The sequence below is a fragment of the Lacerta agilis genome, chromosome 17 (genome assembly GCF_009819535.1).
Source record: "Lacerta agilis isolate rLacAgi1 chromosome 17, rLacAgi1.pri, whole genome shotgun sequence".
NCBI classification, from domain to species: Eukaryota; Metazoa; Chordata; class Lepidosauria; order Squamata; family Lacertidae; genus Lacerta; species Lacerta agilis.
Window position 1 is genome coordinate 10,062,460 of NC_046328.1, and position 12,763 is coordinate 10,075,222.

The following is a 12,763-nucleotide window of genomic DNA, read 5'->3' on the forward strand; positions in this document are numbered from 1 at the left end:
GTTCTGGAGGTTCTCCCGATGCACTGGAACTGATTTGTGGAGCTGCACTGGCTTCCACTCACACAGTGGGTTAGCCCAACATGGCCCCAAATCACCTTGCCCCAATTCGTCACATGCGGATACTGGTCTACCATTGAATGCTACTGCAATGGTTGCTGTGAATACACTTTGAACACTCGAAATCACTACATAAATGTGAAGTGTTGTCATGAAAGCTTCACTTTATGTCATTGGCCTGGCCCTGTCTTTGTCTGTGCATGTTGCAATGAGTCTTACACACACACACACACACGGATAGTGATCCAGCCTACCTAGCTAATATGCCAGTTATTAACTTGCTGCAGCCACATTGGTGTCAGTCGTCACTCTGCTTTCTTTTGGACCATATCAGCGAGGCCGAGAGGAGGTCTTGTTGTCTGGGCAGCCCAAGACCTCCATACCTACTGCCCAGGCTTGTGCCCCGAGGAGGTCGCTTTGGTGCTGACTTCACTCCCAGAGGCACACTCCATTGTCTCTCAAGACAGACACATGGCAACAACTAACTTGGGGTTGTATCCCACGTTAGTAACACTCAACAGTTGACCCATTATGTACTTTTTTCTTCCTGTGGGTATTTGCAGACATTTTTAAAATACAAAGGTCTCTTCTTTCTTGCATCCACAGGTTCTGCCCACCCAACCGCCACTCCTTTCGGCCCTTCGCCTCATCACAGCAGCTTCCTGCCTACTAACCACTTGGCAGGTAGGTGTAAGTAAACTCTTTCACCTTTTATCAATAATGCTGTATATGTGTCTTGGCTTCCTGCACGTTAGCAATGTTTTTTTTTAATAAAAAAAATGTATAGAAGCAGAGCAGGAGGTTTAGCCTCTACAATAAGGGCAATGCCTAAGCAACATTCCCCCCAAGAAATCAGAGGGGAGGGCGTGCTGTTTATATAAGAGAATCAGAAGAGACAGAAGTATCCTCTTAAGCTGCAATGATTTTCAGGCTGCCTTCAATATACATCTGAGAAAAGTTTCCGAGATAGCAGTTTTATGTCAAATCAGATTTATTTACCATTGGAAGATCCACCAGTGTTTTCAAGAAACCCAGAGTGGCAATTTCTGTCCTTCCAAAGCTGAAATACTTGGGTTGTGTGTCCTTTTCAACTACAGAATCCTCGGTAATAGTATTACCAGTTATTATTTGCCAGGCAGTGCAAGAGAGCCATGAGTTTTTTTCTTGGAAAAACTCGAATGTTTAAGGGACAGAAGCGAGAACAAGACAGGCATTGTATCTCCAACAGTACATGCAGGACTGATACAGGGATGAATCAGCTCAATTGTGCCATCTTCCAGTTTTCACAGGGCTGGCAAGGAAAAAAAGAAAACATTTGAAATCACCAAAGACAAATATTAGCTGGTGCACAAATGGCTTTTTTTGTGCTCCCTAGATTGTCCCCTGGAGGTTTGCTGAAGATCAGGGTGGGCAATGCACGGACTGTGGACTGTACACAAGCTCCCAGAGCGTGTTCTTCACTACACACCATGAACTAAAAACCAAAGAATTGCCTTGTCAGATTTGACCAAAAGGTCCTTTTAGCCTCTGGCCACTCAGGTATCTCTGAGAAGCTCACAAGCAGGACATGACAGTGATAACCATATCTTATTGCTTTGTCTCCAGCATCAGGTTATCAGAGATATATTGCCTCTCAGTTTGGAGCTCCCTGTTTTTAACGCTCCTGGGCAGTAGCCATTGCTGCACCCAGTGGCATTTTTCTAGAAAAAGAGGTGCCGGAACTCACCCTGAACACCACCCTTGTTCTCTTATAATGGCAATGGTGCCCACCTGAGAGGTGCCGCTGAAAAAAAGCCCTGGCTGCACCCATCCTTGTATTAATTTGCCAAGTTAGAATTCTGATAATCTTCATCTTGATTTCTTTAAGACACTTTCTTGCCCTCATACTGAAAGAAGCAGATCTGAAAAGTGATTTGAAGTTTGCAATAACGTTTTCAGTGCTGAGCAAGTCACCCATCTCTCTTATAGATAGAAACTCACACTTGTAGCTGTGATGACTCATTCTGATTTGAGCTAGTGACCACATTGGTAAAAACTGCTAGCCAACACTTGAGCCTTTTCCAGTTGTTACCAGTATGGGGCAGGCAATGGAGTACAGTAATTAACCCACACTGCTAGACCAATTAAATTAATCTGAGTCATCCAAAAATCTTCCTGGTCAGTCAGTCAGTCAGTGACCAGTCAGTCGGTTGCAGTCTCATTGAGTTTGCTGAGATGGTGTGAACTCAAACTCCTAAATAATCCTTAAATTAAGGGTAAAGGTAAAGGTAAAGGTACCCCTGACCTTTAGCTCCAGTCATGTCCGACTCTGGGGTTGCGGCGCTCATCTCATGTTAATGGCCAAGGAAGCCGGCATACAGCTTCCGGGTCATGTGGCCAGCATGACAAAGCCGCTTCTGGAGAACCAGAGCAACGCACGGAAATGCCATTTCCCTTCCCGCTGGAGCGGTACCTATTTATCTACTTGCACTTTGACGTGCTTTCAAACTGCTAGGTGGGCAGGAGCAGGGACCAAGCAACGGGAGCTCACCCCGTTGCGGGGATTCGAACCGCCGACCTTATCAGCAAGGCCTAGGCTCTGTGGTTTAACCCACAGCACCACAGCATAGTGTTTACATAATTCCATAATAGGATATTTACACATTATTAGAGCTATCCATTTAGGGTTCTAGAGTTGACCAAGAAATGCTACTATATCCATGCCCATAATATGTGGGGAGTGGGGGGTGGTATTGAGTGTCTGTGACTCTCACTCTCGTCCATGAGTAGTGTTTTATAACTTTAAAAAGTATTTAATCAGGAGTCTAGGTCATGGTGCCATTTTAGCTAGTAACTCATTGAAAGAAGAGTATACAACTCACATATTCTGCCTATTTGTTTTGCTAGAGCAAATAGTATGTTTTTGCCCATGGTTTCCTCTGAGGTCAAGCAGCCCTTTGCAGAGTTTTAGCAGCTCTCAGAACATGTGGGTTCCATAGGCAAAGGACAAGGAAAGCAAATAAAATATACAGTTAGATGAAAATAGCTAACACATATTTCCAGGGAATGAGGTGTCAAATTAATGCAGTAACTCTTTGATGTGGGAGTTCCTAGGTTATGTCAAATTTTAGCTTCGTAGTTGGGCCTATATAGTGTAACAAAGGCTGTACTCCTAGACATGCTTACCTGGGAGCAAGTCCCTGGGGCTTGCTTTTGAGTAGGTATGTATAAGATTTGCTAGCCTACATAATCCAAAGCAGAGGGGTAAAGAGAGAGGATCAGTATATGTATCAAAAAGCCACTTTATGCCTGCCTGAGTTTATTGCATTGGCATCTCCTCCTACCTGTTTGCCACTTCCCCGCAAAAAAAAATAATCACAATCACGACAGAAATCAGCTTTCAGCTTTTCATTTTGTTGTTGCTATTCCAGGTGGATCGGGTATCAGCTTGGTAGCTGCGCCCATCAATTTTGGCTCCTGGGCTGTTAACTTTCAGCTTCCCTCTCGCTTGGCACGCACAGAGCTTAACTCCAGCACCTGTTTTGCAGAGCAAGTTCTCAAATCCCTTCTCCATTTTTAACACGCTGGGAATTTTCTGTGCAAAGAACCTTGCAGTGAGAAGGATCAGCTTAAAGTCTGGCCTAATCCTACTTGGATTCAGACCATTAAAATATATATATATAAAGAGGGGGAGGGGAGAAAGGGGTGCATTTCATTCTCCAACATTCTTGGCTAAATGCCGGCTAAAACCCTGTTTGCCTTTCCAGATCCATTTAGCAGGTCAAGCACCTTCAGCGGCCTTGGGAACTTAGGCAGCAATGCCTTTGGAGGATTAGGCAGTCATACTCTGAGTAAGTACTGGCTGGGTTCTGTAGACAAACCTCCTCTCCAGAGAAACCACATGCTCACATTGAAAGCAGCTGGTGGTAGTTTGTTTAAAATAGAGCAAAACCTTCATTTCCTAACCTCCATTCTCCTTTTGAGAACAAAACAAAACACTGCACCTAAGTGTTCCAGGTCTCTGTGGCAGGAGCTTCCCCATAATTTGTTCCCCCACCCAGTGGCAACCGTACTTGGTTGCTTGCGCTCTATTTCCAGAGAAAGCAGGGGCCAGGAAAACCTTAATCCCCTTAATCTTCTTCACATGTCCTAGAGCCACTTCTCTCACTGTTTGTGAAAGGCATGGAGTCGCCACAAAGAGCCCTGAAAATGCCATTTTGGAGAGAAGCCATGCTAACTCTTACCATACATGCGCCGTCTTCTCTTTTTTTGAGGGTTTATTCAAACACTTCAAGCTCAGATCGAACAGGGAAAAAGAGCACAAAATGGGTGCTGTGACGCATTTCTCGGAGCTGAACACCTGTGATCCAGGAGCACCTTGAATAACACTAGTCATTTTATTAGGAGGCAGAAAAGATAGACAGCTAAATTCTCCTCCTCCTCCCAGTAATCAAGGTAGCCAGATGGCTTCTGCACTGGACTTTTCAGTTCTTTGAAACACCCATGTGAAGCACTGATTTTGCATCTGTTTCCCTGTTTCAGATCACAGCTAATGATTGGTGCTCATGCAGTGACTTTTTGTACTATTTATTTATTTCACAACATTTATATACCATTTGATTGTAATAAAACCTCAAAGTGGTTTTATTCACATGAATAAAAATACAGGGGGAAAGTACATCAAGATGGGCTATTTATGTGGCTTTTTCAAGATACTTCTATGGGACGCAATCATAGGAACATGGGAATCTGCTTATTGAAGTCTATCTATCTTAGTATTGTCTACACTGACTGACAGCAGCTCTCCAGGATCTCAAGACAGGATTGTTTTTCCAGCCTCACACGGAGATGCCAAAGATTGAACCTGGGACCTTTCGTATGGGAAGCACGTGTCCTACAACTGAGTTTATGGCATTTCCATTGGCTAATCCAGTGGAATTTATTGCTTGATGCAATTATGTCCTGCACCAACAATTTGAGTCCTCCACCAACCCTTCAGGTGGATGTTTAGCAAAGCAGCAGGGGGAAAGCGAAATCTGGCTTCTTGTTGGCACTATGGGGTCTGCATTTAGTCACAGTCTTAAAATGGATTGTGGGAAATGGCTTATTTACGCGCTATTAGGCACTGTGCAGGTTTCAAGGTGTACTTAGGACTGCTGAGACAAAGAAACAAGCAATGGTTGAGTCCCCCATTTTTTTACACACTAAAATCTAATGCTACTCAGATTCATCTCCATCCTTAGGCAACACTTCTGTGTTCCTTGGGAGATGGAAACTACAACTACTAATTGCACTGAGAGCAACATATAAAGATGGGCAAGGATATTTTAATTTTAGTCTTACATATTTATGGCTTTCAAACTGTCTCTGTGCTCCAAAGAGCAAATCTGCACGTTCCAAATTTAGATTGTAGTAGCACCTTGAGACACAAAGGTGATGACGATTCACTAAGCTGAACCAACCTTTCTGGACAGAGAGCCTGCTAGATTGGTACGCATTACACTGGAAGAAGGGAAGTTGGTGGGGGGTGGGAAGAGTACTGTAACATGCATTGTCTCTTGCATAATGTATAATAATTGCTAGAAATTGTTTCTTTGTATTTAGTGAAAGACTCACAATGAAAAAATGTGAATTTTAAACAATGTTGCATTATCTTGTACGCCTTGAAAGTGGCGCTCCATTATTTTACACGCCACAGAACTCGGTGCATTCTGGAGGCTGTTTTCAGAATTAAAAAGAGTACCCCATTTTCTTCCCTTTTTTAAATAAAAAAGTTAGCTACATGCAGAACACAGTTGCTGATGGGAGTTTTTGTAGAGGAGCATTGTTGGTGAACTAATCAGATTGACTGATTTGTGCCCAAGGAGATTTGCTACATTCAAGTTCAGCCTGTTCATTCCCTAATCAAAGATCTCAACTCACTGCTTCCCACTGCAGGTGGCTGATCGTTTTTAACTAGCTGCATCCTCTTAGTTAATCTCAGTGGCTGTGGCAACAGTGCCAGTTGAGCCATGGATATCACAGCGGGGGGAAACAGGGTGATTTGGGAGTCACCTCTTATCTTCAAAGCAAACGGCCTCATTACCTCCACAAAGTTACTCAGATCTGCAGTTAGCCTTTTTTCTGCAGAGACTTTAAACAGCTACTATTTCATTCCACAGTTAATTACTGTTTTTTCAGTCTCTCTTTCTCTCTCTTCCCCCCCCCCCTTTTTATATTATCCAGCCTTGAAAGGATAACTGAGCTCATAATTGGCACTTGTGCAGAACTTATTTGGGACAAAAAGTCTTTTGTTCGAAGAGGGGCACACAAAGAGAACTAACCTAGTATTTTCCCCTTTCCTCCCCATTCTAGGTCACAATAGCATTTTTGCTCACAAAGAAGGACCTAACGTCCAGAGCTTCAACAACCCCCATGAGCCATGGAACAGGCTCCACCGGACACCACCATCGTTCCCAACACCTCCGCAGTGGCCAAAGCCCGGAGACTCTGAGCGAAGCTCCTCTGTGACAAATCATGACAGAGACCGAGAGTCAGAGAAGAGAGACATATCTTCAAGTAAAGAAGACAGAGATAAGGACAGGTGAGAAGGGGAGGCTGCCTACTGCAGATTGGACAGAGTGAAACTTACCTCTCTGCAAATAGTGTTATTAAGCAGAACCATGTCAGAAATCTCATATGGCATAATTAATAGTCAGGAGCCTGAATTCAACCTTTAAAGTGGCGTGGAAGCATCATGGGGTGTATAGTTCACATTTGCCAGGGGTGTGAGGCCTGTGAGTATTCCAGTTGTTGCTGGACTTCAACTCCCATCATTCCCCAGGCAGCATGTCCCATGGTCATGAGAGCTGAGAGTCCAGTAACAACTGGAGGGTGGCAGGTTCCCTGTCAGTAATATACAGCAACCTTTCTGATTGGCCAGTTCCCCTTGAGAACATACTGAAAAATTGCCCGATCTACACAGTGAGCTGCTGCAGGTAAAAATCAGGCAGTCACGTGGTGAGTTATTACAATAGTTTTGCCGCCATATGCCGTAGCATGCTAACCAGCCTGTAAAGGGGGGTGCAAAGGGAGGGGGGAAGGCATGAGGATAGGAACTGATGGAAGAAGAGACAGGTGAGCACAACTCAGCTCCTCCTGAAAGGTTTCTGGTCAAGAGTGAAGGTGGCAGTCTCCTGGGTGCTGCTTCAATGTTCTCCTGCCAGGCCCTCCAGTAACTAAGGAGAGAGAGAGAGCTAGGATATCCTTCTATGCTCCACCTATGAAGGGAGCACCATTGGCCCAAATTCGCCCAAGGTTTGTATGCCAGCCAACTTGCTTTTCATCCTTCTGATCAGGTCCCCTCCTGAAAGTCATCTGATCCCTGTGGAGCTGGGATCCCCATGGTTGTGGTGCCCGGGCTCAGCCTCCCCACTGTTCTTGCCTCCATCAACATCTGGTTGCTTCAGCAACTGGTGCCATCTTGGATACTGATTTGGCATTGCTGATACTATAGCCAACATTCATCCCATGAGATCCATTAGGAAGTGTGTGGCCAGCAGAGCCCAGACTTCCTATATGGCTTCTGAGGACTTAATTAGGCACTGCCCTTTGAGTCAACCTGTAGCAAAATCCTGGTGCTGGAACCCACTTGGCCCTGATTCATAGCATCACATAATTTGCATAGCTACCCAGTATATGTTTTTAATGGAAATTTTGTGGGTTTCTGGGCAAAATGTTGGGAGCTTCTCTGATTTCATAGAATTGTTAAGAGATGAAAGAAACCCCAAGGGTCATGCAGTCCAACCCACTACAATGTAAGAATCTCTTTGCCCAATGTGGGGCTCAAACCCACAACCCAGAGATTGTCTCATGCTCTGCCAGCTGAGCTATAGGAGGATTTTTAATTGATAGTCCTCAAAAAACGTTGCTGTATAAACTTGCTCCATATCACCCAATACCATATTTAAAGCATGAGTGTCAGTGATGTGACTGTGCCTCGGTCCTTCTCAAAAGGAACCCAGCAAAACACAAAAATATTACTGGCAGAGTTAAGTTAAACAGATTTCATAATAACTCACCTGGCATATAGTTTTCATCATTCACTCTGATCACAGCAGTTGAGTTTCCTAAGGAAATTCCAACTGCTGTGATCAGAGTGAATGATGAAAGTTAAAGCCAAATAAGAAAGGGTATTTGAGGATACGTAGGTAAAGTTCCTGTGGTTCACCATCTGCTTGTTTGATACAGGATGTTCATGGATTGCTGGCATCACTTGATTAGTTAGAAGGCTTAAAAAAGCTCAAGGGCCTGTAAGAATTGGATAGAAGCAGTAGCCTAAGGGTGATTGGAATAACGTCCAGGCCCAAATAGACAAACAAATAACTATTAAATCTATTCAGAGTTCCATAGAGGACATTTTTTTCCATGTTAATCTTTCTGAAAGCATCCGGCATTCAGCCTTTCCAGACAATGTGACGTATTTACATTTATATCCCACCTGTCCTCCAAGGTGCTCTAGGTGGCATCAGTGGTTCTCCTCCTCCCCGTTTTATCATCACAACAACCCTGTGAAGTAGGTTCAGTTGAGAGGTTGTGACTGGTCCAAGGTTACTTCGTGAGTTTCATGGCTGAGTAGAAATTTGAACCACATTCTGATGATGAAATGACTGATACTTTTGTTAAATAATGTCGGCATAAAAATAACACAGAATTGTTAGAAGACAGCAACATATTCACAATATGATTTTTTTTTCCTGCAGGGACCTTCTGGATAAAAATAGGCATTCAAATAGATCCTCGCCCGCTTCAGCCCCAGTGACTCACCAGATTAGCAACCTCATTCGCAGCAACAGTCAGACCTCCAGTGATCTCACCAGGCAAGTTGGCCTCAGTGAAAGAGAAAGGCCTAAAGAACCGGAGAGAGATATTTCTGACCGACTGAGGGATCCTCCTCCAATTGTGGAGCACAAGATCAAAGAGAGCCGCTCCCCAGTGAAAGAACCACCAAGCCATGAAAAAAGATCCTCAGAGGACAACACAAAGCCAGTAATCCAATCCGTATCTCCCTATAGCAAACCTGCACTGAGCGAGAGTTTAAAACTCAGCAATCTAATGAACAAGGATATTGAAAGAAAGCCAGAGCTTCCAGCAGACCTTCAGAAGATCAAGAACGATATCAAGGTCAAAGAGGAGCGCAAGGAGGACAGTGACGTGTTGGTTGTGAGCTCAGAACCTTCACAGCATTCCAGAACTGTTGAGCACCCACCACCACCTTCTTTGCATGGGTTACCATTGCCCCATACAATGGCAGCCACCATGCCCATCTCCATGGGCGCTGTCCATCAGATGAGCAATATGAATGTCCTGGATCGTAGCAGAATGATGACCCCTCTAATGGGCATGAATCCATTGCCAGGAAGGGAGCGGCTGCCCCATCCTGGGTTCTCCTGGGACCCCGTGAGAGACCCGTTGCGAGATGCCTACCGGAGCTTGGACCTGCACCGTCGAATGGACTTTCAGCTGCGCGCTGATCCCATCCACAGGTTCCCCACTGCCGCTGGGTTCTATGACCACGAGCGCTCTTACCGAGACAGAGAACCCCACGACTACAACCACGAGAATCTTCTTGAAGCACGGCGTGAGCAGGAGCGACTCAGGCAAGCGGAGGAGAGAGAGAGGTTGCACTTACGGGAAGAACTTGAGCGTGCCAGGATGCATCACTTGCACTCGTCCCCTATTGAAAGCCACCTGGCACATGTGCCATCTTTCATGCCTCATCTCAGTGGGATGCATTATCCCAGACTCAGCCCCTCGGCTGCCATGCACAATGGAATCTTGAATAGGAACCCACCAACAGCCGCTTTGAGTGCCCCGCCCCCTTTGGTACCAGCTAGTAGTACAAGACCATCCTCCCCCCGCCGGACTACGCCACTCACAAACTCTGAATCGAGAGAGTATTCTCCTTCTAGGAACCCCAAAGAAGTAGAGGCACGATAGTCCCTAACAAACAAACAGGATGAATTTTAAAACTCACCTGTAAATATAAAGGGGGGGGAGAGACCTTTTAAAAATGCACTGCTGTAAACTTTTTTTAAAATGTAAAATTTGTAGAAATTAAGCACAGTTCCATAAATAATTGGGGAGCGGGAGGGTTATAGGTTACAAACCTTCCAAGCAAATGGTTGCTGAAAATTGAAATTTAATATATAGGTCTTTATTTCTTCGTTTTGTTTTTGCTTCTGTGCTGAGTTAAAATATTACCAGGTTTGTACATTTTTTCCCAAATGTGAGAAACATTTTTAATGAATTTGTATTTTTTGTTAAATTTTGTGTGCTCTTTATTTACATAAAGAGCTTTTTTTTAGTTTAAATTTTAATGGCCTCAGATCCTTAAGTAAATACAAAATACACACCCAGGGTTTCTGAAAGTATTATTTATGGAAATACTGTAGTTTTGTACAGTCCACTGTGAGGTTCCCGAATTGAGGCCACTCACTTTCTCTTGGTACTTTGGAACTGAAGTTACAGATATATATTAAAATAATAATAATAATAATTAATAATAATGTACAAAATTGTTTGGTTTTGCCTTATATTATGGAGAAATGAATTTTTTTTGACTTCTTGTTTTAAACAACAAAAAAGAAAACAATATGTAAATATTCTGTTAATATAAATGTACACCAATATTGAATTCTTAACATAGGTAGACTTTATAAAAAATGGTTTTTAGAACCACTCTCTGGTTATTTGTTAACATTATTCCAATGCATCATTGTCACTGTCTTTAAAAACAAACAAAGAACCCCAACTATGGCACAAAACCTTCAACTATGCAAAATAACTTGGAGGCAGGTCCTGGTTGATGTGAGGGTAGGCAAAAAAGCATTTACAAAAGTACACACACATATATACCCAGGAAAACCACCCCAAACGCATTCAATGTAAGCATGCAGCTTCGTAGAGAAAGGGCGATCATTATGGGAAGAGGAAACTTGTTCTACCGCAAAACAAACCCTACAGTGTTTTATCTAAAATCATAATTTCAATTTTGTTTTGTGTGCATAACACACGGATGTTCAATAAACGTAAGGAAAAGATCCAGGTTATCTTATTACTGAAGTTTCTGCTACACAGACACAACTGATACAGCAATATGCAACAAATCCCTTTCTTTTGGCCCCACTTCCCTCCCCTGCCAGAGAGTGGTGGAAGCGGGCTGCCTTCCTTCGTCAATGCCAGGCACGTGAGCAAGGAAGCACTCTCTCCTGTGGATCCCTATGGGTTTATAAAAGTATTGGGCATTGGAGGAAAGAAGTCCAAAGGGTTAATTTAAGATACTTGACACATTTACCCATAGCTTGCAATGACCATATTCAAATGCTTGTTTCCATGCAAGTTTGGCCTTGGAAGTTTGGAGTTGTGTTGCTGCTTCTTTATTTGGCCACCATTTTATTTATAATACTACTTTTTGTATGTGAATTTTGCTATGGCTCAGTTCAACGGGGCATATACAGAGTCCCTTTTTTCCCTTCAAGCGGCAGTCCCTTAATTTTTTTGTTTGCAGGAAAAGCAGAGCAGGGAGATAGAACCCCCAAGTGGAAAACTTTAGACTTTGCTTAGAAGGGCTGTGCACAGATCTGGATCAGAGAATGAAAATGCTTATGCAGTCCCTAGTTGTATTTACACCAGACCAGACCCCTCATCCTGCTAAGTATATATATGGGATAGTGCCCGCCCCTTCCTTCCTTCCTTCCTTCCTTCCTTCCTTCCTTCCTTCTATATATAGTAACATTTTTATAGTATTCTGGGTTTCTGCTTTCTAGTTAATTCAAACATCTGCTGATGTTTTCTTCTCTTGACTCTCTGTATGTCCTTTCCTTTCCTTCCTCCCTACCCCCACCTGGCAAATATCCTTTTCCCTGCCTTGTAATTTTAAACATTTGGTTTCTTTGTAGATCATTGAAGATAAATACAACATTGATTTTGGATGAAAAAGGTAGTTAAGTGTTTGTGTGTCAGATCTAGTCAGAGCGACTGCCGGGAGGGAGAGGGAGAGTAAATGGTTTATTGATGAACGTGCTCAGCCTATTAACGCCACTAAACCTTTGGCAAATGTGGACCGTTAAAGAGTCATGTGGCTCAGCTGAGCATCTGCTGGTTCTTCGCTTGCAGTCTCCCTGGTTCAGAGATGCTCATGGCCCATGTTGCATATGGGAGAGTCATGGAATCTTGGCTGAGTTTGATGTGCTACATGATGTACCAAGCTACACACAAACTGAACGGGTGGGGAGGCACAAAAAGCATGTATCCATCCCCATTCCCCTAAGCACAAGTTTCCAATGAACAGCTAGTTTGGTGGAGGCGGGGGTGGAAGGGGGCAATTAATCTTAAGTCCCCACCACCACCAAAAAAAAAAATTCCGACACAACCAGATTTTATGGACTTCCAACTGCTGACCACCTCCTAAAGGACATCTAACAGCAGCCTCACTTGTTACGCAGTTGTATTCAGACTGGATTGTGAGGTGAGAGTTAACTTGTTCTACAATTCCATTTGGTCTAATTTGTGAAGTAGATAAAATTGGGAGGAGGTGTGACACTAACAGCTGTGAACTATAATATACACCATGTCCAGCCACCTCTGCAGTTCTTATTGTAGGCATTTGCTCTGTGTTTGCATTATTACCCTCTGCAAAGAGAGACGTGAATTCACAGTGCAGGGTTCTCACAAAAAGAGGGTGTAG

General features: G+C 43.6%; 1 protein-coding gene across 1 annotated transcript in view; it reads left to right on the top strand.

Moving 5' to 3' along the window:
- FBRSL1 (fibrosin like 1) overlaps positions 1–11,117 on the top strand; it is a 754,268-nt gene extending 743,151 nt beyond the window's left edge. Inside the window, 4 exon segments of the mRNA XM_033174384.1 lie at positions 664–741; positions 3,804–3,887; positions 6,391–6,619; positions 8,778–11,117. Coding sequence (XP_033030275.1) covers positions 664–741; positions 3,804–3,887; positions 6,391–6,619; positions 8,778–10,014 — 1,628 coding nt within the window. The 3' untranslated portion in view covers positions 10,015–11,117.
- Positions 11,118–12,763: the final 1,646 nt, after the last annotated feature.